The sequence below is a fragment of the Pleurodeles waltl genome, chromosome 5 (assembly GCF_031143425.1).
Source record: "Pleurodeles waltl isolate 20211129_DDA chromosome 5, aPleWal1.hap1.20221129, whole genome shotgun sequence".
Classification (NCBI taxonomy): domain Eukaryota; kingdom Metazoa; phylum Chordata; class Amphibia; order Caudata; family Salamandridae; genus Pleurodeles; species Pleurodeles waltl.
The window spans coordinates 159,713,519-159,740,699 of NC_090444.1; the positions used below are offsets into that span (position 1 = coordinate 159,713,519).

Below are 27,181 nucleotides of genomic sequence, written 5' to 3' on the forward strand. Positions count from 1 at the left end.
GCTTCACAATGGGTACCCTCTTGTTCCTCCCTGATTCCCTTCTTGTTTTCCGATGTTTCCTCGTGCCACTCTAAACTTCCTTCCTCGTCCTCGTGTCTGACCTCTGCCTCTGTCTCTTGGTGTTCTCTGATCCATGTTAATCAATTTCATTTTGTCTAAAAAAGTAGTTTTTCTGATTTGTGTTGATGTCCCTTCACCTTCACTTAATTCTGAATCTGATTCGCTAATTGATGTTTCAGGGGAATGCATCATGATCCCAGCACCTATGCCAGTTTGTTGTTTCAACACATCAAATCTTTTAGCAAATGTTAGTATTCTTCCAGTTGCATAATCCATCTCATCTCTCCTATATTTTCTCTGTTAACGTTCTTCAATCACCTTTTCATATTTTTCTAAATTGTTCTCCACTGTTTGTCTCAATTTATCACTCTCATCCTCCTTGTTTAATGATGTAATCTTATCCTTTATCTCCTTTATACTTTTCAAAATGTCCTCACTATCCTTTTTGGCATATTTAAAATAATGCACATCATAATTTTTTAGCATTCCGTGCTATTGGCCCCCCATTCCTCAAGCATCTCTGGTTTAGTACCCGGATGAATGGTTAGTGTAAACATCCTTAAGCCTCTGGGAACTCTCCCCACCTCTATATATTTCTCCAGTGTCAGACATTCCCAACTTTTTGTCATTTCCTTTTTCAATAAACATTTCAGTTTTAAGTACAAGAATTTCAAATTATTTTCCATATCTGGGTCCACTGTTTCTCCCATTGGTTTTGTTATTGTCCCATTGGTCTTTTTTTCTTTCCCAAACAAGCATTCTGCTCTCTGCAATCATTTGGCTGCCCTTGTTTCCATATTTGTATACCTTTAAAAAAGCTTTATAAGTCTACCAATTCCCAGTCCCACTGGGCTACAAAACAAACATAACTAATAAAATATCTAGGTGACCGTGTTGGTGCCACTACTTTCACTACATTAATTTCAAAATTGTCTTTGCCAATCACTATGAGGGATAATGTTGAGTCGGGGAGTGCATCAGTGGTGGAGTTGCTACTGGTGATGTGTGCACTGATGGTGGTGGAGACGGTGGTGGAGTTGTTTTCTTTGCCACCTTTGCCTGTGGCTCCTTGTCCTTTTTTTGAAAGGCAAGTTTTCTTTTTATTTTAATTGGGGGAAGAGTGGTTCTCTTCCCTGTGTCTTGATGAATGTGGAGCCTTCTTTGAGTATAGTCTGGCTCTACAGCTTGAAGTTCCTCTCCAAATCTATGTTTTTGCATTTGGGAGGACAATCCTTGTTCCTCTGTATAGGAACCTGTTTTCGGCTCCGAGGCTGGATGTTTCGGAACCGAAATTTTTTCGGATGTCTTTTTAGGCTCCGAAGAAACCTTTGTCATTTTCGGCGTGGAGGTTTCTCGGTGCCGAAATTTCTCTGAGCCGATGTCTCGGGTCCGAGATTGCTGTGTGGCGGTATCTCGACCGGAGTCGGATGACTTCGACACCAGCGTGCCTTTTTTCGGTGCCTTGGCTCGGTCACCTATTTTTTGGGTTAAGCCATGGCCTGTTGGCTGTGGCGTCCCCTGGGCTTTTGTTGACTTCTTGTGAGTCTTATGTTTCGACGTCTTACTCACGGTTTTCGGCATTTCTTCGGCCTCAAGCTCTTCCGAGTCCGACTCGTGGATAGAGAAATCTTCCTCTTCCTCTTCGAAAACCTCTTGTCCTGTCGGCGTCGACGCCATCTGCAGTCTTCTGGCTCTTCGGTCTCTTAACGTCTTTCTGGACCAAAACGCTCGACAGGCCTCACAAGTATCTTCCTTGTGCTCTGGGGACAAGCACAAGTTACAGACCAGATGCTGATCCGTATACGGATACTTGTTATGGCATTTTGGACAGAAGCGGAATGGGGTCTGTTCCATCAGCCTTGAAGTCGCACGTGGCCGGGCCGACCAGGCCCCGACGGGGGATCGAAAAAAAAACCCAAAGGGCCACCGGAGCTCTTCAAAATTCGGTGTCGATCTGTTGTAGCTAACCCGATACCGAACGCAAACAATACCGACGTTTTTTCCGAGATTCTAACTAATTTTCCGACCCGAAACAGGGAGCGAAAAGGAACACGTCCGAACCCGATGGCGGAAAAAAAACAATCTAAGATGGAGTCGACGCCCATGCGCAATGGAGTCGAAATGGGAGGAGTCCCTCGGTCTCGTGACTCGAAAAGACTTCTTCGAAGAAAAACAACTTGTAACACTCCGAGCCCAACACCAGATGGCGGGATGTGCACAGCATGTGTATCTGCAGCTACACATGCCATCGAACATATAAATATATGTATATATATTATATTATATCAGATACTTTTGAATCCCTGCTCTCATTTTATATCACACTTTGTCTACCCATCACCATATGTCATGTCTCTATCAATCTATCCTCCATTCCCACTCTGACTCATCCCAAATCCGTTCTACTACTTTCATCTCCTACATAACCCTGCCTAAGCTCTTCACTCCTCTTCCACATCTAACTCACCCAAACCTCACTTTACTACCATGAACTTCCAAACAACCCTACTAAATTCTCCCTCATTTATCTCACCCCTAACTCATCCAAAACCCCTCCTGCTACTATGATCTCCCTAACCCTTTCCACAGATTCTCCCCTCTTTCATCCCCCCTTTACTCATCCCAACCCTAAATCCTATTACCATAAACTCCCAATTAACACTTCTGAATTCTTCCCTCCTCCACCCCTCCATTACTCCAGTCAATCCAACTAACAAACTCACATATCCACGGTTCAAATTAACTCATAATACTAAAACTATACTCATATTTCCCTATACTAATCCACCACTAATTCATTTTGGGTTCCAGAGTAGCATGCTACTCGCTGAAAAGCACTTCGACGCCTCACCAGGGGTAGTAAGCGCTATATAAATACTATTACAATACAATACAATATAATAGTTAATGTAATGTTAGAGTCAATGAGTTTAGTGGCGGTCAGGGAGGTCAAAGCAATGGGTGTGCACCCAATCAGCAAGGATCAAAGGCAGGTATCCAGTGTTAGCTGTATATGTTCTTTGTTATTGATTATGAGTGTTCATTGTAGAATGCCATTCTGCTATGGACACATTTTGCTTTTCTTCTGGTCAATTTCCATATACATTCAGGACATTTCTCTCCCTTAGGACAGAGACTACCCTGTTTTATATGCACTGTGGGATCACTCTCCCAACTACATTTGTGCTGATGCTCTTTTGTCATTCCCTCTTACTGCTTCTGGTTTTCTATCTTTACCAAATGTTGCTGCAACTCATGCAGTCTGAGTTTGGGCACAGTAACTGATGCCTGCTCAGTCTGGATCTTAAAGTGGCGCTTACGGAGGTGTGGCTTTTGGCGTTGTGGACACTCCCAAGTGGTCGCCACCTGTGGGCCTTAAACTGTTAAAAACAAGTTTTAGGCTTCATTAAACTATTGCATTGTTGTACTAGCGTTTAAACATATAAGCATTATTAAAAAAGATTTCATGGTTGTTCATTTGAAGGTGATCCAAATGTTCACTCTTGCATACCATTTATAAAGTGCACAATATAGAGAACTCTGAAACAACACTGCATAATTGTGGAGAGAGACCGGGGGGAAATCGACTTTGAATGGTTGTTATGCTTTTCTGCCCTTGGTCGCTCAGTGGTTCCCTGCCAGTCCATTAAACTAGTGAGACCATGTGAGGACAAAGTGAGAATACCCAATCTAAGGTGTTCTGTCACACGGCCTCATATCCAGTACCGGCAAACAGCAAAATAGCTATTTTTTGTAGCGCTTGAGGTCACTGGTGTTATCTATGGTAACATTATATGTGTTGTTACTAGTGACCAAGTCAATTATGTCATCTGCGATGCAATCTATGGCATGGGAGGTCAAAGGTAGTTCAAGGAGAGGCAATTGTTGTTGAGCAACTCGCCCTAGTGTTTTTAGGTTTATGACTGTATCCATAATGTCCCTCTCACCTGACTTTTTAAATTAATTTTGTTTATTATCTTAGATAGCTACTGATTTTGTAAATAGACATAACATCAGTTAAATTGATGTTTTCAGGACATTCTAGGAGGTTTGTTACAAAATATTTTAATAAGAGGCTAGAATTTGTCTCAAACTCCAAATGTCCCCATCAATATTGTGAGAATAAAAAATAGGGATGTCCCTTGACTCAAGAGGACACTTAACTTGAACTGGATGTCTTTAAATTCTGCATCACCAAAAGTTTACATGTAAGGCAAGTTGGTTATGAATGAAGAATCATAATACTTTATCTGGCTTATAAAAACAACATTAAATACTTTTGTTACTTAGGCACAGAATGGATTTTGGAGAGGATAGACAGAATTCTAAACTGGGGATTCGTAATTAACCTCTTCCGAAAACGTGGAATATCCACAAGGCATCCGATTCTACTTCTCTTTATTCTTCCAGTAATGCTCATTTTCCTATAGAGGAATTTCCATCTACACACCTGCCTCTCAGTTGTACAAACAGCAAATATCTCGTACAGTAATATCTCACTCTTATTCCTCTTTTTCAAGTTGCCTACGCACACTTCTGCTTTCATTATTTCAATTCTTCTCTTGTGCTTCCCAAAAAGTTGTGGGTAAAGCAAGCAGGTCTGGGCAAATGCAGGACAATGGAAATGCAGTAAACACCACCGGTATTCATTTTCGAACAGTGAAGGTCTTCTGCCTCCTAACCATGTTCAAAGCATACCCGCTGGAATTCATTACTTTCTAAGAAGACAACATTTTGCTCATCTTTTCCTCCACATCTTTCCAGTACCAGGAGTGCAGTTTTCCTTTCTTATTGTAAAGCTCCCTATATCGTTACCATTATTACTTCTTGTCAATCCAGATACTACTTTATCCAAACAGCTCTTTGATGCAGTTCCAGTGTTTTCAAAGTTGACCTTCCTGAAATCCAACCCTCTTTAATTTGTGCAGACTGTCAATTCCACAAGTTTATGCTTCGTTCCAATTAACCTTCCAACTAAACACAGCACAAGCCTTCACTTTGATAAAGTGACATAGGCAGCTCTTCAAAAGTATTGCAAGACATCTCGTTCCACAGTGTTAAGGTAAACTATTTTACCCTGCTTTCCTCTACCTCATTTAACTTACCTTTAGGCCATCAGTGTGGGACTGGTTATAATATTGAATAAGATATAGTTTGGACCACACTTATCTCTTCAACATTCGGATTAACTATGTTGACTTAGTTCACTTCTTTCTGTTGTGGCTGTGCATATTTGGAAAGCGGTACTATCAATGGCTGGAGAGAGCTAAAGAGAGAGAGAGTGGATACAAGTGTTCTGCTAAAGCCATTGAACTGATATACCAAATATGCCTCTGGTCAGTATAGCGAGATAGAACAAGCATTCAAAGTACTCAGACATGTTATATGAGAACCACCTGTATTACATTTGAAGGAAACACTAAATATTTCTGAAGTATTCAGACCACAGATCATTGATAACAGCATTCACGCTCAATTAATGCTCCAACCAAGGCTAATCCTACAAGAATGCTCCATAGTGCAGTAATGGAGAATGGCACACACTGTTGTGAAGGCTGACTACAGGAACAGCTGCTGCAAGACTCACTGGACAGCCTTACTACTGTGTCTCAAGTCCCCCTCTCTGTGAACTAAACCTACCAGGTGCCATGTGGAGTCAGTAGACATTCTGTGTTTTTCAGTTCTGGTAGAACAACCAAAAAGAGCAATTCCAATTGCTAACTTAGTGAAACAAACACATGGAAACTGCAACAAAACCGCTCAGTCAGATTGCACCAAACATAACAACCACCAGAGTAGTTTTGGCTTACATTAAATATCTCCGGATCTCAAGATGCCTCTCTAACATTTTTCCAAACCGCTTACACAGGTTCCCATGAAGCACTTCTATAGTGGTGCAGAAAAAACTTTTAATGTATGTGAAATAACTCATTCAAAAATATTTTGTGTAAGTTTACAATTTTACCTCTGCCATTGGCTTCTCAAATAATGCATGGTTTGCAATAAAAAGTGTGTTTCACTTTAATAAACAAAGTGGAAAAAGCCAGAAGAAGTCATTCATATTACAGAATTTAAAGGTTTTGATAACATTTTCAGGATGTCCTCTTCTTGTTTGCACCTGAGCAAACAATACTAGTCTCAGTTAAAACATTGAAGGCTTTGAGCATCATGGTTCTCAATGCGCTTGGATGAATGCTTACCTGAATCAGAATCTTCAGTAATTTTTTGTTCCGATACAAAAGCTCCAGAAGACTCGTCTGTAACTTGATCACTTTCCCCAATTGTATTGGTCTCTGTGGCATCTTTACTTTCTATGGCACTGGGCTCTTCCAAGCTTTCCATTTCTGGCTTCAGTTTTCCCACTGGATGTGGTTTTAGAGTGTCTGCAATCCAACTGGGTTTTTTCTTCCCCTTCTCTTTGGGCTCATTCGTAGTGATGTCTGCTACATTGTCCACCTCGTGCATGTCCAATTTAGTATTTTTTCTAGTTTCCATGACTGTTAGAATAAGATTAAAGGCACAAATGTATTATTTTTTTAATTATTAGTTCTAATCTAAGATGTTTCCGTTTATTTAGACATGGTTTGGAATATGTGTTATTCAAATAAAACAAACCCAAATTATTACTTACAGTAATTCTAAATATCACCTTACAATTACATATTTCTCACTTGTCTCCTGACAAGACTGTCATTCTTTTCAGAACAGCTTCTATAATCTATTCAGCCTCCACTGTAAGGTTATCCTATAAGCTTACGTTTGCTTTCTATTTCATCTTCCCTCTTAAATCAGGCAATATGTTCTCTCTTGTTGCATTGTGATGGTTCCACTTGTTGATTTTGTGTCAATGAATCATTCTGCAGTTACTCTTGGGTAACATATTAAGGTGGTTAAAAATTGGATTCTATTTTATTTGCATTTTCAAAAATATCAGGTTATTTCTCTAATTCCCCACATAATTCCTGTTTTTAATGACCCACAAATGCCATCTTTCCTTAAACCATCCCTTTCCCCCTTACTTTCTTCTAACATAGTCCTTACCTCATACCACAACTTAAATATTGCATTTGTCATATCCCTTAATAATTGGCTGCTTTTATGTTTTTTGTTTTTGCCATCCCACTTTTTCTCACCAAGAGTTTTTTTTTATCTTGAGGTTGTTTCCCCCAAATTAACACATGACGTACTATAATACAGTGAGATGTGATGAGCTAATGTTCCAGTGGGTCAGTCTACAGATGGCGATTTGTCAGAGCACAGCTGATAAAGGTCCATGGGGGCATGTGCTTCAGTCACGTTGTGTCATTAAGGAGACATATTAGAAGCCTGACAAGGTTCAGGTGGAGATGGAGAATTTGTTTATACTTATAGATCAAACGGGACATCAGAGTATGTAGGTAAATATGGCAAGACAGCTATGCTGGGAAGAAAAGAAACATGCAAGGGCCTGGATTAATTACAAATTCAGAGGGAGGAATTTAAACAGCCTGACTGTAGGATGTTAGCGCCCCATTTCAGAGTCGGTAGGAAGTTGTGGTGAAAGAATGGATTGAGACATGGAGATCAAAATAAGTGCCATTAGCGGGAAATTAGGTGTGCTTGACTGATGCAAACAGAAATAACTCAATGGTACCTATGATGTGGCAGGATGCCTTGCTGGCTCTGATCTAGGAGTATACAGTAACAGGTTGGTCACTTGACACTACCTCAGAGTATACCCAAAATGGTTTCAGAAACAAAAGCTCAACTATGCAAAGGGATTGCGTTGTTCATAAGACATAGGCCCTCATTACAACTTCGGCGGTCTTTCTCCAAGACCCCCGAAGCTGCGGGAGCCAGTATACTGCCAGTGCTGGCGGTATATCTGTCTCCCTATTATGACTTTTCCGCTGGGCCAGCGGACGGTTACAGTGTTTCCGTCCGCTGGCCCAGCGGAAAAGTCACATCAACATTGCAGCCGGCTCGTAATAGAGACGGCGGCAATGTTGATGTGCAGCGGGTACAGTAGCACCCGTCGCGCATTTCACTGCCCGAAATTCGGGCAGGGAAATGCGCGTTGGGGCTGTGCCTGGGGGGCCCTCGACTGCCCATGCCAAGTGCATGGGCAGTGCAGGGGCCCCCAGGGGCACCCCAAGCCCCCCTTACCGCCAGCCTTTCCATGGCGGTGTTTACCGCTGTGGACAGGCTGGTGGTTGGGGATTATGACCGCCAGGCAGAAGCCTGGCGGTACAGTGGAGGGGCCGGCGGTATGTCCGTGGCTATTGTGCCACGGTCATAATAGCTGGCGGAACACCGCCAGCCTGTCGGAGGTGTTACTGCCAGCTTACCGCCGGCCGCCACGGTCGTAATGAGGCCCATAGTGATGGAGGCTCACACATATTATAACCTTGAATATACTGTTGGAAGGCCACACAAGAACTTCAACACGAAGCTAAAAGCCATGAACCAGGACAGTGAAAAACAAAAATAGAGCAGGCAATTGGAGAGCATAAAAAATAGAGACAAGGACAATATGCTCGTAGAGTGGGAGATGGGATGGGAATACCCATTATGAAGAAAGCAGAACAGACAATTTAAAAACAGGTGACTGTTCACCAAATTACTGAGAATGTTAATGCAATAACAGACCGGATCTCTGAAGTGGAAAAATGCATTGCCGAAAGAGGTGGCAACGGTGTTGGATCAGCTGGATGAGCAGGAGAAAAAGGTTTATGATATTCAGTAGTAGACAGAAGATAAGGAAAATCAGCAGTGTAGAAATAACCTTGGGGTTCTGGGGATCAAGAAATGAGTAGAAAGTAAAGACCGCCACCAATTCATTGTTGCTCTTTTCCAACATGCCTTCACTGACACGCAGAGATTTTGATTCACAGATTTGTTGAGCTCATAGATTTCAGTTTAGTAAAAGCTCAAATCCAGGACACAATTTAGAGCTGTAATAACATTTAACTGACATTTTCTTCTAAGAAAGATGATCAGTTCAGGAGCCCAAGGTGCCTTCAACAGTTTATTCAAGCACTTTCTTTGTTCACTCTGAATTCTGTCATTCAACTGTCGATGGAAGATAAGTAGAATGATTTTACCTCTTCAGGACTCTGAGGCACAGTTGTTCCTAGAAGAGTTTAAGGAAGGGCACATTTAGTTTTGCATCTCTGAAGTCAATATAAAAGAGCTACTGGAAAGGTGAAGAAGAGGTTTTCAAAAGGAGCTGAGCACATTCACGGAAAAGCTAAAAGTATTCATACAAGCAATGTTGATTAAGATATGAAAAAGATAACTTATTTTAATATGATTATTATGAACTTAAATATGACTACTCTGTCTTCTTCTGTTATTCAAGAAAAAGATACATTCAACTTATAGTTATACAGCTGCTTCCTTTAAGTATAATAAGGGCTATGCAATGTTCCAAATGGATGGCGTAGGCTGGGTCTATCTGTGGAAGGTTTCCATAAATGATTGTTAGTTATTATTACAAGGAGAGAGGTAATAGGAACATGCATGGTTTGTATAATCTATTGAGCATTAGTGGAAGCACCAGCCCACTTAAGGCAGATGAAACTGTACATTTATTTGTGAGGTGAAGTATTACTAAGCAGTGGTGGTGGGATGGATGGCCATCCGCTGCTGCTAGAATGGGGTTTATTTTACCTAAGGGAGGAAATCAGTTTGTGGAGGGATACCGATGGAAGAAATGGGAGCATAGCTTAAAGAGGAGAAGAAGAAGAAGAAGATAGGAAAGATGAGGCAATTAAACCTAATAGTAGGCTTACATGCTGAGCTGAGAGTGTGCTACGAGCAGAATGCAAGTGTAATAAATAGCTGGTCTAATGACATTTTTGAAAAATGTAAGTTGTAATGTAGGAAGCCTTAATAGTCTTAATTAACAGAAGCAGGTCAGAGAAGAGCTTTATCAATTCAAGCGGTTTGCTTACTTGAGACTCACTTCGTTTAAACACAGCGTCCTGCTTACGAAACTCGCACATGAACTGGTAGTGTGAAACTCACAAGCATGGCAATTCAGGCTAAAAAGAGGGTTGTGGAAGTGATTTTAACAGAGGCTGATGCCTGTGGACAGGTTATCACTCAGATTCTTCTGGATCATAAACTTTATGTTGTACTTGCCATACAGGGCCCTACTACAGAAAGCAAAGATATTTGATTTCCATGCTCTTGAGGGTACTGAGTGGGTGGGCCCCATAATGACTAGTGATTTTAGCTGTCTACTGCAAAATATACTCTACCAAACCTAAACCATGTTTTCGGATGCAACATGTAGAAAGAGCTATAATAAAGTTTATACAAATACATGGCTAAGCAGATGTCTTGGTGTCACTAAAAAGGTAGCAAGCCAGGATTCACATACTACCCATATTCAGAAATAAATATTCTCTTATAAACATGGCATTCATAGCAATTCAGCTACATGCACAAATTGAAATGTGCCCTCAAATTACATCTGATCATAACCCTTTGCTAATTTCTGTTAAACCCTCTCTAAGAAACAAGGTAGTGAAACAGTCGACCTTTGAACAAACACTTCTCAAAGACATGGAATATAGCAAATATATTGGGCAGCCAATTAAGGAGTTTGTCATTTAGCCTGGGCACAACTTCTACAGTAGCAGCATGGGATGCTAAAAAAACATATACAAAAAAAGCAACAAAAATAATATGATGGCTGATCATAAAAAGAGCTCTATTGATTTTTGGTGATTAAGGACACCAGAGTTGTTAAATATGCTAAATGAGTGAGAGATTTATCTTCAAATGTTAGTACGTAGAGTACAGCCATTTAGACGTCTTAAAGGGATCGCCGCACAAGCATCCTTATTTTTAAAAAAGTTTAGGCTTATGAACATGGGGAAAATATCTGGATGAAAACTGGATTACAAATTTAGGAAATGTCAAAATTCAGATTAAACAAATAGATAAAAGACAATAATGACAACCTTGTCCCCCAACGTCATGATACCATGAAGCATTTTCAGCTTTATTATCAGAATTTATACACTAAAGACAATAATCCCACTGCTGTGGAATTGGAGACCTGCCTGGAGCAAGTAACCATTCGGAAACTGACAAATGAACAGGCCAAAGCGCTGGAAGCTCTGATTCCTTTAGAAGAGGTTATAGTGGCTATTCAGTCATTCACTGAAATGCTATAAGAGAATATTCCATTCCTTTAGAAATTTTTTTTAATGTTTTGATATGTTGGCACCAATAATGTTAGAAATGATTAGGGGGTATACAGGGGTTGTGGAACACTACCATTTTGGTAGCTTATCACCATGACAGTGCTTTTAAAAAAGAGGGGAACCCTTACAGAGACGTGAGGATCATACCAGCCAATTTCTGTGATAATTGTAGATGCAAAAATACAGTCTACAATTCTGGCTATACATTTGAATAGGGTAATTGGATATATAGTTAGTCGACAATAACAGATCTATCTCTGGAAGGGATACAACAACCCACACTAATAATGTGATAACATTACATGATTCTGCTAGTGTGCTCAATAAAGAGGTCAGTATCATCCCCTTAGATGCTGAGAAGGCTCCTGATAAGTTATGTCTAGATATCATGCAACGGATGGGAATTCAGAGTATGGTTGATTAGATGGGTAAAGGCTTTACATAATTCAGCAGCCAGGGTAGTGGGAATGAGTTTTTATCCACAATGTCATATTCGCCTCACTCTGAACAATACCTTGTATAGGACTCTCTTTATTATCTTACACAATTGTGTTTAGGATATTGAAAACAGTTGTGGCACGACGTAAGGCTGTCTGTGCTTTATATAGGGGTGTGCATCTGATGGCCTGAGATGAAAGGGCTATGGGATGTAAATATTACAACAACATACAGGTATATTTCAATTGGGCTATAGATATTAGGACATGTAATGTTGATTACAGAAATGTGTTATTTTGGTGTAAAACTACATGTTTTATTTAATATAAATATATACTCTTTTAGAGTTCTACAACATTTTGATGCTGAAGTGTATACTGTTGTTTTCTACCAAAAACAATACATTGGGTTCATGATGTATGTATTATTCAAATTCTTCTAAGGTTTACAGCCTATAGATATGTATATGGCTGGTGTGGGAGGTGATCTTAGAAAGCTGTATGATTTGGGGAGGCGCCACAGATTTTACTTTAAAACCAGCTTTAGGATCAGCTTTCCATATGCAACTTTAGAAAGCTCATTTGTTGAGAGTTTTTAGTATGCATGTTGTATATTTAGTTTTGTAGAGCTTGTTTCATGAGTGTTAATGTGTAAACTGTGACAGCTGCAGAAAACACTAGTGACAGGTGGAGATCTGGGGTCCAAGACTCATTGAACAGAAGTGTCACAAGGAGCTTTCACTACATAGAACGGTCTTTCATATTGTGCTGCTAGCACACAGCGACAGGGAGCTGCACTTGTCTGTCCATCAATATTTGTAGATTGTGTGCCACAAACATTCAGAAAATCTGAGATACTGGCTAACCCCATTACGGCAGATGAAGAAAGGACTTTCAATTGTACTCCAAAAGGACAGTGGCAGATCTGTCTTCCTTCAGGGTTAGCTGAAATAGGTCCCGAGTTCTCAGGTTTTGGGCCCTTTTGATCACTCCGATGTGCTGCCAGTGATATTTGCATTATTCAACTTGGTTAATTAAAGTGGAAGAATATTGGGTCAGGTTCCAAGACCAAATGTGACAACCGGGAATGTTAAGACAGTGATTATTAATTGCACTGTTGGAAGTTAATCACTTAGCATTATCAAATTAGATATTTGTGCACAGTAGATTCTGCAGCAGCAGCTATTTGCAAACAGGTTCTTTCTTGTCCAAGACTACCACCAGCTGAGTTTACTCATTCTCTAATTAAGGAGGTTTGGGTGCATTTGATGAAAAGCTTAGTTACTACTTGAGAAGACCTCTGGGAGCACAATTCTGGAAAATTAAGTCCAAACTAAAGCAATAGGATAATCCTATGATTACTGTACAGTAGCTAGGCAATGGTTGGACTAAGTTTCAAAGCAGTATTTCTTGTGAATCATTTGGATTTTGGTTCCCTAATGGTACTTGTTCAGAGTGGTGCCAAGTCCAGTAAAAAACAAAAGCATCATTAAAAGGATGTGTGTCATTGCTTCAACCCTCTCATAAACACAGAGCTGATTAGAAGTACCATTATTGCAAATGAGCAGATTTACTATTCTAACTTCTACTTGTGTAATGTGAACCTAGAGTGAAGTTGAGGAAATGACCATAGTTCAAGAGCTAAGTCTTTACAATCATTTCTAACCTGCATCAAATGCTCATCAGTGCACATGAAGGCTACTAGGAAGAAGCCAAGCTATTCTTGACCAGGGCACCCAGGACACTCCAAAGATGCCCCTCTCCACTTTTATTTTAGGTAAGTCTCATGGGAAGGAATGGGTTCCACCAAGCAATACTCCTCCAAAAAGAAATTCATAAAAAAAACCTTCAATAAGAGCCACTGGAAGGAAAAGTCCTTTACTTCGTCAAAGTTATTAGATTCCCGACTCTTCATATGAGCACATCCCAGTCCTCAAAAAGATGGAACTGAAGTTGCTGGCTTCATCTGTCAACCTTACCAAGTTGAGACCTTTCAGCAGGCCATATGGGATATTTTTAAGCCTGCTCTAGCGTGTATTGGGGCTGATACCCAAGGTTGGGCCTCTCCTGTGAGTTTAGCGACTCTGGGGCCCCTGCCTCTATACCTAGTCTCTATGCCTCCATATGCTTTTGGCATCTGAAATGCTCCCAATTCAGTCATTGTCTTCTGAAGTGCTTACCCCCTTTACCTTTGTTGTCAATCAAAACACCAACAGCAGCACTGGGCTTGAATCGCCTTTGTTGCTTGCAGCCAATGAAGTTGCAAGCTCCTTACATTGAATCATTAGAACCTGTTTTGGCTGCTTGGGAGACATCCAATATGGGCATGGCATTTATCACAGTGTGTCAGAAGAGAAGCATGCTCCCAATACACATTTATGTTGACACATCCATTAACATAGAACCTTTATTTAAGGAGAAGGCAGACTCCTCAATAGGACGCTTCAAGAGCATGGTGGCATTATAGTTGCACCATGCCTCCCCATCAAGGTGCAACGGGGCTTCTACAGGCACAACATTCATGACCTTGAGAAGCCTCTCAAGAATTCTTCTACTTCTTTCATGGAAGAGATGGATCAAGGAATGCTTGCCGCAGGTCCAGTCTAAAATATTTTTTGTGAATCTGCATCTTCCTTGCTTCTCCCTCCGCCATCAACCTCAGGTGGGGGCTTCCCACTTCACCACCAACTGGGAGACCATCCTGGCTGTGCTGCATTTTTTTTAATTTTTTTTAACCTTTGTGCTCATGATGGGATTCGGAGTACAATGGTGTTAAAAACTTAAAGTTTAGAACCCATATTGCATGACCATTCTCCGGTCTATCAGGTTCTTACGACAAGGGTGTTATTACATATATTATACTCTGTGCTCAGTGACTACGGTCAGGTCCATTATTCTTTATGCTTTAAAGATATGCAAATGGAATTCACTAGTTAATTTAACCGTTCCCATTTTCTCATGAGGATTGAACATCTGTGTTTGTTGAAGTTGTGTTTATTAGCTGTTGATACCCAGTTATCATTGGTTACCTCTGGTGGCATTATTCAACCTTTGTATTGAGTCCTTTCTGATACATGACATAGATTAAACTCTGAAATCAATGTATCCACCAATTATAATTCAGCTGTGTCTATTTGGCTCTGTGACCAACTGTCATGGCCACCATGGCTGACAGAGTGAAATCTCTCTTCAAACCCTGTTCACTTTGTGGGCAGAGAAAGATTTACACTGATCTGCATTCCCTGTTTATCTGTTGCGGTTATGCTGGCCTTAGAACTCCATCATACAAGAAAAAGACTATAGGTGGTACATCCTTCTCCGTTCAAGCAGCCAAACTATGGAAGTCATTACCCCCAACTATAAGAGCCACAGGTAACTATCTTGTCTTCAGATAACTACTCAAGAGTTGTTTCTTTCCTTCATAACCACCATATTCAAACAGCTATGGACTGTACATGCCTATGTTGATAAATATTTTTTCTGATTATATGTATATTCGAGTTACATATAGTTCTTTAGAAAATATGTATCGCTACTGTGTCATAACAAACTACACACATACTCTTTAAACCTGTTTAACTAATGTATATTTACTCATGGTTTAAATATGTATATGTATGTACATATTGTAAAACAAAACTGTCACCAGTTATGACGCTGCACTCCAGGAAAGTTTTCTTTGCTATTTAATCAAATATGTGCATCACCAACCATCACCACCGATGCGTTTCGGTCGCTCGGTCTTGTTCACAGTGCATATGTCTTTCTTCTATGTTTGTTATTTATAGTCTCTCATCTCTAACATATATAGTGCATTATGGGACATGTAGTGAACTTTAAAACCACATATCCAAACAACATAAATATTTCCCAATAAAACTAGTTTACAGGTGCATGTAAACCAACCTGAGTCCAGGAGCATTCAAAGCAAATATTAGTGAAAACTAATTCATATATAAGTTGGGAAAGAAAGAATGAGAGGGGTCTACATATTATATGATAATCAATAAGCCTAGCATGGATCCCAAAAAGAAAGGAGGGTTAACTATTCTTCAAAATCAATAGTCATAGTCTATTCATATTTTCATGTGTTCAACTTAATATCGATGTATTAACTGTTCAAACATGTCTATTTCAAGGCACCCAATTATAAATGATAGTGGAGTTCCTCTTCTCCGTTGAGTCCCCTCAGGATCTTAGTTTTAAGATGGATTAGAAACCGTGATTCCAGGTGTCTCAATTTGATTTCTCGATCTCCCCCTCTCTCACTACAATCAATATTAGCAATTCCAAAAAATTTCAGATTTGTCCAATTTGCACCCTCATGTACCATCAAATGTTTAGCCATAGCATATGTCATATCCTTATTTTGTACAGCTCTTATATGTTCCAGAATACGTTTTTTTAGGGGGCAAATCATACTTCCCACATAACGTAAACCACAGAAACATTCTATTATATACACCACATGGGTTGTGTTGCAGGTAATCCTCTTGTTAATCACCAATTTATTGCCACGATGATTTGAAAATTCTTTGATATTGATCCCTATTCAGCACGCTTTACATTTCCCACAACATACAAACCCAGTTGTCTGAGCGGTTAGCCAATTTGGCGATTTCTTCATTTGGAAATGGCTGTTCACTAATGGATCTTGAAGAGATGGTACCTTTTTATAAGTTACCATTGGTCTGTCTCCAATCATTTTTCCAACATCTGGATCTTTCTTTAACACATCCCAGTATTTATTCAAAATATTTAGGATTAAATGATTCTCTTTGCTATATGTCATTACCAATCTGATATTTTGTCCTTCCTTTGTTGTATCAATCATTGGTTTATTTAATATTTCTTCCCTTGCCCGAGATCTTGATTTTTGTTCTCCAGATCTAATATCTTTATATTTATATTTTCTCTGAATAAATCTTTGTCTTGTTTCAATGAACTTTTTTTCCATTTCTCGTTCAGTAGAGCAATTTTGTTTGATGCTAATAAATTCACCATATGGTATGCTCCTTTTTAGTCTCCAGGTAGTATGCTGTTCGTTGATGTTGCCTTTCGAAAGAGTGGTCTCAATTTTATTATTCTCTATATATACTTGTACATCCAAAAATTGGATACATTTTGTGCTCATACTGTAAGTAAATTGTAGACCCAAATCATTCTGGTTCAACTTTTCAAAATACTGAAACAATTTCTCCTTCTGTTCCATTCCAAATAATGAAGAGATCGTCTATGTACCTCAGCCCTATTATTGCTTTTTTCTGCAAGCTCTTCATTCTCTTCTCCCCAGGCCATGTGTTTCTCCCACCATCCCATGGTGAGATTTGCGTAACTGGTTGAAAAGGAAATGCCCATCGCTGTTCCGCAAATTTGGGCATGCAATTGATGGTTGAACAGAAAGATATTATTTCTCAAACATAGATCATTTTCAAAAGCATTTGTGAATGCTTAAGCTTGCCAATGTCACGTTGTTGTAAGAAGTAGCGTACCGCTATTAGCCCTACCTCATGACTAATGGATGTGTATAAGGACACTACATCTATAGTGACTAGTTTGTCGTCCTCCTCCCATCCAAAACTCTCAAAAAGTCACCTGTATCTTTAATATATGAGCTGAGATTAGATACCATTGGAGCCAAAAAGTAGTCCACATCAGTGGCGGCAGGCAGCTTTAGGAGGGAGGGGGGCGGGTGGGGCACGCACACACACACACACACACACACACTCATTCTTTCACTCACAGACAAGCACGCACGCACATCCATTAACAACACTCATACCATTCAAACATGCACCACGCACCAAACATTCATTTTAAAACATCACACATACTCATTCTTTCACAGACGCACACACGCACATCCATTAACAACATTCATACCATTGAAACATGCATGCACGCACCAAACATTCAATTTGAAACATCACACACATACACACACACTTACCTTCGGCCTCCAGGTCCCAGGAGGCTTGGGACTGCGGCCTTCCCTCATTGGCTGACCTTAGGTCAGCCAATGAGGGAAGGCCGCAGTCCCAGCCTCGTCACAGAGTGGGATGGGGTCAGTGAGACTGCTGACCCCACCCCACTCTGTGACGAAGTGTCACTGATTGACACTCGCCCTGGGCACTTCAGGGCTTAAACTGAAGCGCCCAGGGAGAGTGTCTTCGTCACCCAGGGGAGGGCCTCGAGGCACCTTTGCTGAGCTGAGGAGGTCACGCCCACAGGAGCTGTGATCTCCTCAGCCCAGCAAAGTTCAGCTCAGGCAGCCAGGAGCCTGCGCAAATCATGCATGTCTGCTCCTGGCTGCCTGACCTGAACATGAAGAGTGTCTGTCAGGCTGACCTTTGTTCAGCCTGACAGACACTCTTCATGGGGGAAAAAGGTGGGGGGGGCGTGGCCCCTCCGCCCTAAAGGACGGGCCGCCACTGGTCCACATATGTTGAGACATTCTCATGAAGTGATCCACAACTGGATATGATCAGGCGTCCTGCTGGTTTAGTAAGACTCTTATGTATTTTTGGGAGAAAATATATTGTAGGAATAATAGGACTCTCATTTCTCAAAAACACTCTCTCCCCATCATTCAGTGAGCCCTCCTTGTGCCATATATCCAGATATTGATTTAGCTCTAAAGTCAATTTATTAAGGGGGTTCTTATCTGATTTTTTACATTTAGTTGTCGATATGCTTCCTCCATATATTGTTGTTTCTCCATCATCACTATATTACCTCCCTTATCAGCCGGTTTTATTTCCAGATTTGGACTTTCCATAAGTTCCTTGAGAGCTTTTAGTTCTTGCAGTATGATGTTTGCTTTTTAGTGTTTTTTGATATTTTTCAATTTGTCTAATTCTTCCACCACCAAGATCATGGAATAAATCCATTCTGTTGCCTGGTGCAATATAGGACAACATTTGGATTGAGGCTTTAAGTTAGTGTGGCAATGTTCTCCAGTATCTATTCCTAATTCCTCAAGGATTTGAGTCTCCTATATCTCATGATCTTCCAGATTGTACATCAAATCGTACGTCGTATTGACATCAGATTTCTGTTCAATAATTAAATTGGAGATGGGTGCCCCAAGATCATTCTGTACAGAGTCTCTCAGAACATTGTTTTAAAAGAATTTAGCCAATTTCAATTTTTGGACAAAGTTGTATAAATCAAAGCTTGTCTCCTTATAGTCAGAATGTTTTTCTGGACAAAATGTTAAACCTTTGTTTAGGAGAGTCCTTTCTTGTAAAGTCAGCTCATGATTTGAAAGATTTACAATCACATTTTCATTTTGTTTACATTCTATTGATTCATCTGGTTCTTTTGTTTGCTTCACAATGGGTACCCTCTTATTCCTCCCTGATTCCCTTCTTGTTTTCCGATGTTTCCTCGTGCCACTCTAAACTTCCTTCCTCGTCCTCGTGTCTGACCTCTGCCTCTGTCTCTTGGTGTTCTCTGATCCATGTTAATCAATTTCATTTTGTCTAAAAAAGTAGTTTTTCTGATTTGTGTTGATGTCCCTTCACCTTCACTTAATTCTGAATCTGATTCGCTAATTGATGTTTCAGGGGAATGCATCATGATCCCAGCACCTATGCCAGTTTGTTGTTTCAACACATCAAATCTTTTAGCAAATGTTAGTATTCTTCCAGTTGCATAATCCATCTCATCTCTCCTATATTTTCTCTGTTAACGTTCTTCAATCACCTTTTCATATTTTTCTAAATTGTTCTCCACTGTTTGTCTCAATTTATCACTCTCATCCTCCTTGTTTAATGATGTAATCTTATCCTTTATCTCCTTTATACTTTTCAAAATGTCCTCACTATCCTTTTTGGCATATTTAAAATAATGCACATCATAATTTTTTAGCATTCCGTGCTATTGGCCCCCCATTCCTCAAGCATCTCTGGTTTAGTACCCGGATGAATGGTTAGTGTAAACATCCTTAAGCCTCTGGGAACTCTCCCCACCTCTATATATTTCTCCAGTGTCAGACATTCCCAACTTTTTGTCATTTCCTTTTTCAATAAACATTTCAGTTTTAAGTACAAGAATTTCAAATTATTTTCCATATCTGGGTCCACTGTTTCTCCCATTGGTTTTGTTATTGTCCCATTGGTCTTTTTTTCTTTCCCAAACAAGCATTCTGCTCTCTGCAATCATTTGGCTGCCCTTGTTTCCATATTTGTATACCTTTAAAAAAGCTTTATAAGTCTACCAATTCCCAGTCCCACTGGGCTACAAAACAAACATAACTAATAAAATATCTAGGTGACCGTGTTGGTGCCACTACTTTCACTACCTTAATTTCAAAATTGTCTTTGCCAATCACTATGAGGGATAATGCCTTCTAATTATCCTCATTAGATCGCACCGATACTGTGTGTTGTTTCTCCAACAATACAAAAACATTCACTTCATATATGTGTGCATATGTGTGTGTGTGTATATATATATATATATATATATATATATATATATATATATATATATATATATATATATAAATTAATATATGTATATATATTATATTAGATACTTTTGAATCCCTGCTCTCATTTTATATCACACTTTGTCTACCCATCACCATATGTCATGTCTCTATCAATCTATCCTCCATCCCCACTGACTCATCCCAAATCCGTTCTACTACTTTCATCTCCTAAATAACCCTGCCTAAGCTCTTCACTCCTCTTCCACATCTAACTCACCCAAACCTCACTTTACTACCATGAACTTCCAAACAACCCTACTAAATTCTCCCTCATTTATCTCACCCCTAACTCATCCAAAACCCCTCCTGCTACTATGATCTCCCTAACCCTTTCCACACTCTTCCCTCTTTCATCCCCCCTTTACTCATCCCAAGCCTAAATCCTATTACCATAAACTCCCAATTAACACTTCTGAATTCTTCCCTCCTCCACCCCTCCATTACTCCAGTCAATCCAACTAACAAACTCACATATCCACGGTTCAAATTAACTCATAATACTAAAACTATACTCATATTTCCCTATACTAATCCACCACGAATTTATGTTGGGTTCCAGAGTAGCGTGCTACTTGCTGAAAAGCACTTCAACGCCTCACCAGGGGTAGTAAGCGCTATATAAATACTATTACAATACAATACAATATAATAGTTAATGTAATGTTAGAGTCAATGAGTTTAGTGGCGGTCAGGGAGGTCAAAGCAATGGGTGTGCACCCAATCAGCAAGGATCAAAGGCAGGTATCCAGTGTTAGCTGTATATGTTCTTTGTTATTGATCATGAGTGTTCATTGTAGAATGCCATTCTGCTATGGACACATTTTGCTTTTCTTCTGGTCAATTTCCATATACATTCAGGACATTTCTCTCCCTTAGGACAGAGACTACCCTGTTTTATATGCACTGTGGGATCACTCTCCCAACTACATTTGTGCTGATGCTCTTTTGTCATTCCCTCTTACTGCTTCTGGTTTTCTATCTTTACCAAATGTTGCTGCAACTCATGCAGTCTGAGTTTGGGCACAGTAACTGATGCCTGCTCAGTCTGGATCTTAAAGTGGCGCTTACGGAGGTGTGGATTTTGGCGTTGTGGACACTCCCAAGTGGTCGCCACCTGTGGGCCTTAAACTGTTAAAAACAAGTTTTAGGCTTCATTAAACTATTGCATTGTTGTACTAGCGTTTAAACATATAAGCATTATTAAAAAATATTTCATGGTTGTTCATTTGAAGGTGATCCAAACGTTCACTCTTGCATACCATTTATAAAGTGCACAATATAGAGAACTCTGAAACAACACTGCATAATTGTGGACAGAGACCGGGGGGAAATCGACTTTGAATGGTTGTTATGCTTTTCTGCCCTTGGTCGCTCAGTGGTTCCCTGCCAGTCCATTAAACTAGGGAGACCATGTGAGGACAAAGTGAGAATACCCAATCTAAGGTGTTCTGTCACACGGCCTCATATCCAGTACCGGCAAACAGCAAAATAGCAATTTTTTGTAGCGCTTGAGGTCACTGGTGTTATCTATGGTAACATTATGGGGCTCATTCTGAGCCCGGCGGGCGGCGGGAGCCGCCCGCCTGGAGGGAGCCGCCAAATGACCGCACGCGGTCAAAAGACCGCGGTGGCCATTCAGACATTTCCTCTGGGCCGGCGGGCGCTCTCCCAAAGGTATAGTTTGGACCACACTTATCTCTTCAACATTCTGATTAACTATGTTGACTTAGTTCACTTCTTTCTGTTGTGGCTGTGCATATTTGGAAAGCGGTACTATCATTGGCTGGAGAGAGCTAAAGAGAGAGAGGGTGGATACAAGTGTTATGCTAAAGCCATTGAACCGATATACCAAATATGCCTCTGGTCAGTATAGCGAGATAGAACAAGCATTCAAAGTACTCAGACATGTTATATGAGAACCACCTGTATTACGTTTGAAGGAAACACTAAATATTTCTGAAGTATTCAGACCACAGATCATTGATAACAGCATTCACCGCTCAATTAATGCTCCAACCAAGGCTAATCATACAAGAATACTCCATATTGCAGTAATGGAGAATGGCACACACTGTTGTGAAGGCTGACTACAGGAACAACTGCTGCAAGACTCACTGGACAGCCTTACTACTGTGTCTCAAGTCCCTCTCTCTGTGAACTAAACCTACCAGGTGCCATGTGGAGTCAGTAGACATTCTGTATTTTTCAGTTCTGGTAGAACAACCAAAAAGAGCAATTCCGATTGCTAACTTAGTGAAATAAACACATGGAAACTGCAACAAAACCGCTCAGTCAGATTGCACCAAACAGAACCACCAGAGTAGTTTTGGCTTACATTAAATATCTCCAGATCTCAAGATGTCTCTCTAACATTTTTCCAAACCGCTTACACAGGTTCCCATGAAGCACTTCTATAGGGATGCAGAAAAAACTTTTAATGTATGTGAAATAACTCATTCAAAAATATTTTGTGTAAGTTTACAATTTTACCTCTGCCATTGGCTTCTCAAATAATGCATGGTTTGCAATAAAAAGTGTGTTTCACTTTAATAAACAAAGTGGAAAAAGCTAGAAGAAGTCATTCATATTACAGAATTTAAAGGTTTTGATAACATTTTCAGGATGTCCTCTTCTTGTTTGCACCTGAGCAAACAATACTAGTCTCAGTTAAAACATTGAAGGCGTTGAGCATCATGGTTCTCAATGCGCTTGGATGAATGCTTACCTGAATCAGAATCTTCAGTAATTTTTTGTTCCGATACAAAAGCTCCAGAAGACTCGTCAGTAACTTGATCACTTTCCCCAATTGTATTGGTCTCTGTGGCATCTTTACTTTCTATGTCACTCGGCTCTTCCAAGCTTTCCATTTCTGGCTTCAGTTTTCCCACTGGATGTGGTTTTAGAGTGTCTGCAATCCAACTGGGTTTTTTCTTCCCCTTCTCTTTGGGCTCATTCGTAGTGATGTCTGCTACATTGTCCACCTCATGCATGTCCAATTTAGTATTTTTTCTAGTTTCCATGACTGTTAGAATAAGATTAAAGGCACAATTATTTTTTTTTTTTAATTATTAGTTCTAATCTAAGATGTTTCCGTTTATTTAGACATGGTTTGGGATATGTGTTATTCAAATAAAACAAACCCAAATTATTACTTACAGTAATTCTAAATATCACCTTACAATTACATTTTTCTCACTTGTCTCCTGACAAGACTGTCATTCTTTTCAGAACAGCTTCTATAATCTATTCAGCCTCCACTGTAAGGTTATCCTATAAGCTTACGTTTGCTTTCTATTTCATCTTCCCTCTTAAATCAGGCAATATGTTCTCTCTTGATGCATTGTGATGGTTCCACTTGTTTATTTTGTGTCAATGAATCATTCTGCAGTTACTCTTGGGTAACATATTAAGGTGGTTAAAAATTGGATTCTATTTTATTTGCATTTTCAAAAATATCAGGTTATTTCTCTAATTCCCCACATAATTCCCCACATAATTCCTGTTTTTTAATGACCCACAAATGCCATCTTTGCTTAAACCATCCCTTTCCCCCTTACTTTCTTCTAACATAGTCCTTACCTCATACCACAACTTAAATATTACATTTGTCATATCCCTTAATAATTGGCTGGTTTTATGTTTTTTGTTTTTGCCATCCCACTTTTTCTCACCAAGAGTTTTTTTTTATCTTGAGGTTGTTTCCCCCAAATTAACACATGACGTACTATAATACAGTGAGATGTGATGAGCTAATGTTCCAGTGGGTCAGTCTACAGATGGCGATTTGTCAGAGCACAGCTGATAAAGGTCCATGGGAGCATGTGCTTCAGTCACGTTGTGTCATTAAGGAGACATATTAGAAGCCTGACAAGGTTCAGGTGGAGATGGAGAATTTGTTTATACTTATAGATCAAACGGGACATCAGAGTATGTAGGTAAATATGGCAAGACAGCTATGCTGGGAAGAAAAGAAACATGCAAGTGCCTGGATTAATTACAAATTCAGAGGGAGGAATTTAAACAGCCTGACTGTAGGATGTTAGCTCCCCATTTCAGAGTCGGTAGGAAGTTGTGGTGAAAGGATGGATTGAGACATGGAGATCAAAATAAGTGCCATTAGCGGGAAATTAGGTGTGCTTGACTGATGCAAACAGAAATAACTCAATGGTACCTATGAGGAGGCAGGATGCCTTGCTGGCTCTGATCTAGGAGTATACAGTAACAGGTTGGTCACTTGACACTACCTCAGAGTATACCCAAAATGGTTTCAGAAACAAAAGCTCAACTATGCAAAGGGATTGCGTTGTTCATAAGACATAGGCCCTCATTACAACTTCGGCGGTCTTTCTCCAAGACCCCCGAAGCTGCAGGAGCCAGTATACTGCCAGTGCTGGCGGTATATCTGTCTCCCTATTATGACTTTTCCGCTGGGCCAGCAGACGGTTACAGTGTTTCCGTCCGCTGGCCCAGCGGAAAAGTCACATCAACATTGCAGCCGGCTCGTAATAGAGACGGCGGCAATGTTGATGTGCAGCGGGTACAGTAGCACCCGTCACGCATTTCACTGCCCGAAATTCGGGCAGCGAAATGCGCGTTGGGGCTGTGCCTGGGGGGCCCTCGACTGCCCATGCCAAGTGCATGGGCAGTGCAGGGGCCCACAGGGGCACCCCAAGTCCCCCTTACCGCCAGCCTTTCCATGGCGGTGTTTACCGCTGTGGACAGGCTGGTGGTTGGGGATTATGACCGCCAGGCAGAAGCCTGGCGGTACAGTGGAGGGGCCGGCGGTATGTCCGTGGCTATTGTGCCACGGTCATAATAGCTGGCGGAACACCGCCAGCCTGTCGGAGGTGTTACTGCCAGCTTACCGCCGGCCGCCACGGTCGTAATGAGGCCCATAGTGATGGAGGCTCACACATATTATAACCTTGAATATACTGTTGGGAGGCCACACAAGAACTTCAACACAAAGCTAAAAGCCATGAACCAGGACAGTGAAAAACAAAAATAGAGCAGGCAATTGGAGAGCATAAAAAATAGAGACAAGGACAATATGCTCGTAGAGTGGGAGATGGGATGGGAATACCCATTATGAAGAAAGCAGAACAGACAATTTAAAAACAGGTGACTGTTCACCAAATTACTGAGAAAGTTAATGCAATAACAGACCGGATCTCTGAAGTGGAAAAATGCATTGCCGAAAGAGGTGGCAACGGTGTTGGATCAGCTGGATGAGCAGGAGAAAAAGGTTTATGATATTCAGTAGTAGACAGAAGATAAGGAAAATCAGCAGTGTAGAAATAACCTTGGGGTTCTGGGGATCAAGAAATGAGTAGAAAGTAAAGACCGCCACCAATTCATTGTTGCTCTTTTCCAACATGCCTTCACTGACACGCAGAGATTTTGATTCACAGATTTGTTGGGCTCATAGATTTCAGTTTAGTAAAAGCTCAAATCCAGGACACAATTTAGAGCTGTAATAACATTTAACTGACATTTTCTTCTAAGAAAGATGATCAGTTCAGGAGCCCAAGGTGCCTTCAACAGTTTATTCAAGCACTTTCTTTGTTCACTCTGAATTCTGTCATTCAACTGTCGATGGAAGATAAGTAGAATGATTTTACCTCTTCAGGACTCTGAGGCACAGTTGTTCCTAGAAGAGTTTAAGGAAGGGCACATTTAGTTTTGCATCTCTGAAGTCAATATAAAAGAGCTACTGGAAAGGTGAAGAAGAGGTTTTCAAAAGGAGCTGAGCACATTCATGGAAAAGCTAAAAGTATTCATACAAGCAATGTTGATTAAGATATGAAAAAGATAACTTATTTTAATATGATTATTATGAACTTAAATATGACTACTCCGTCTTCTTCGGTTATTCAAGAAAAAGATACATTCAACTTATAGTTATACAGCTGCTTCCTTTAAGTATAATAAGGGCTATGCAATGTTCCAAATGGATGGCGTAGGCTGGGTCTATCTGTGGAAGGTTTCCATAAATGATTGTTAGTTATTATTACAAGGAGAGAGGTAATAGGAACATGCATGGTTTGTATCATCTATTGAGCATTAGTGGAAGCACCAGCCCACTTAAGGCAGATGAAACTGTACATTTATTTGTGAGGTGAAGTATTACTAAGCAGTGGTGGTGGGATGGATGGCCATCCGCTGCTGCTAGAATGGGGTTTATTTTACCTAAGGGAGGAAATCAGTTTGTGAAGGGATACCGATGGAAGAAATGGGAGCATAACTTAAAGAGGAGAAGAAGAAGAAGAAGATAGGAAAGATGAATTAAACCTAATAGTAGGCTTACATGCTGAGCTGAGAGTGTGCTACGAGCAGAATGCAAGTGTAATAAATAGCTGGTCTAATGACATTTTTGAAAAATGTAAGTTGTAATGTAGGAAGCCTTAATAGTCTTAATTAACAGAAGCAGGTCAGAGAAGAGCTTTATCAATTCAAGTGGTTTGCTTACTTGAGACTCACTTAGTTTAAACACAGCGCCCTGCTTACGAAACTCGCACATGAACTAGTAATGTGCAACTTCCAACGGGTGTCAATTAGAAGCATGGCAATTCAGGCTAAAAAGAGGGTTGGAAGTAATTAAAACAACGGCTGATGCTCACTCAGATTCTTCTGGATCATAAACTTTATGTTGTATTTGTCATACAGGGCCCTATTATAGATGTAACAAAGATATTTGATTTCCATGCTCTTGTGGGTACTGAGTGGGTGGGCCCCATAATGACTAGTGATTTTAGCTGTCTACTGCAAAATAATCTCTACCAAACCTAAACCATGTTTTTGGATGGCACACGTAGAAAGAGCTATAATAAAGTTAATACAAATACACGGGTTAGCAGATGTCTTGCGGTCACTAAAAAGGTAGCTAGCCAGGATTCACATATTACCCATATTCATAAATATTCTCTTAGAAACATGGCAGTCAAAGCAATTCACCTATATGCACAAATTGAAATTTGCCCTCAAATTAC

General features: G+C 40.2%; 1 protein-coding gene across 2 annotated transcripts in view; it reads right to left on the reverse strand.

Moving 5' to 3' along the window:
* Nucleotides 1–27,181, reverse strand: part of MIA3 (MIA SH3 domain ER export factor 3) — a 441,987-nt gene that overhangs the window by 318,156 nt on the left and 96,650 nt on the right. For both annotated transcript variants that reach the window (XM_069233852.1, XM_069233851.1), the window contains exons 6-7: nucleotides 22,918–23,214; nucleotides 6,261–6,557 (exon numbers count right to left, since the gene is read on the reverse strand). In XM_069233852.1, the coding sequence (XP_069089953.1) occupies nucleotides 6,261–6,557; nucleotides 22,918–23,214 (594 nt within the window). The remainder of the gene's footprint in view (nucleotides 1–6,260; nucleotides 6,558–22,917; nucleotides 23,215–27,181) is intronic.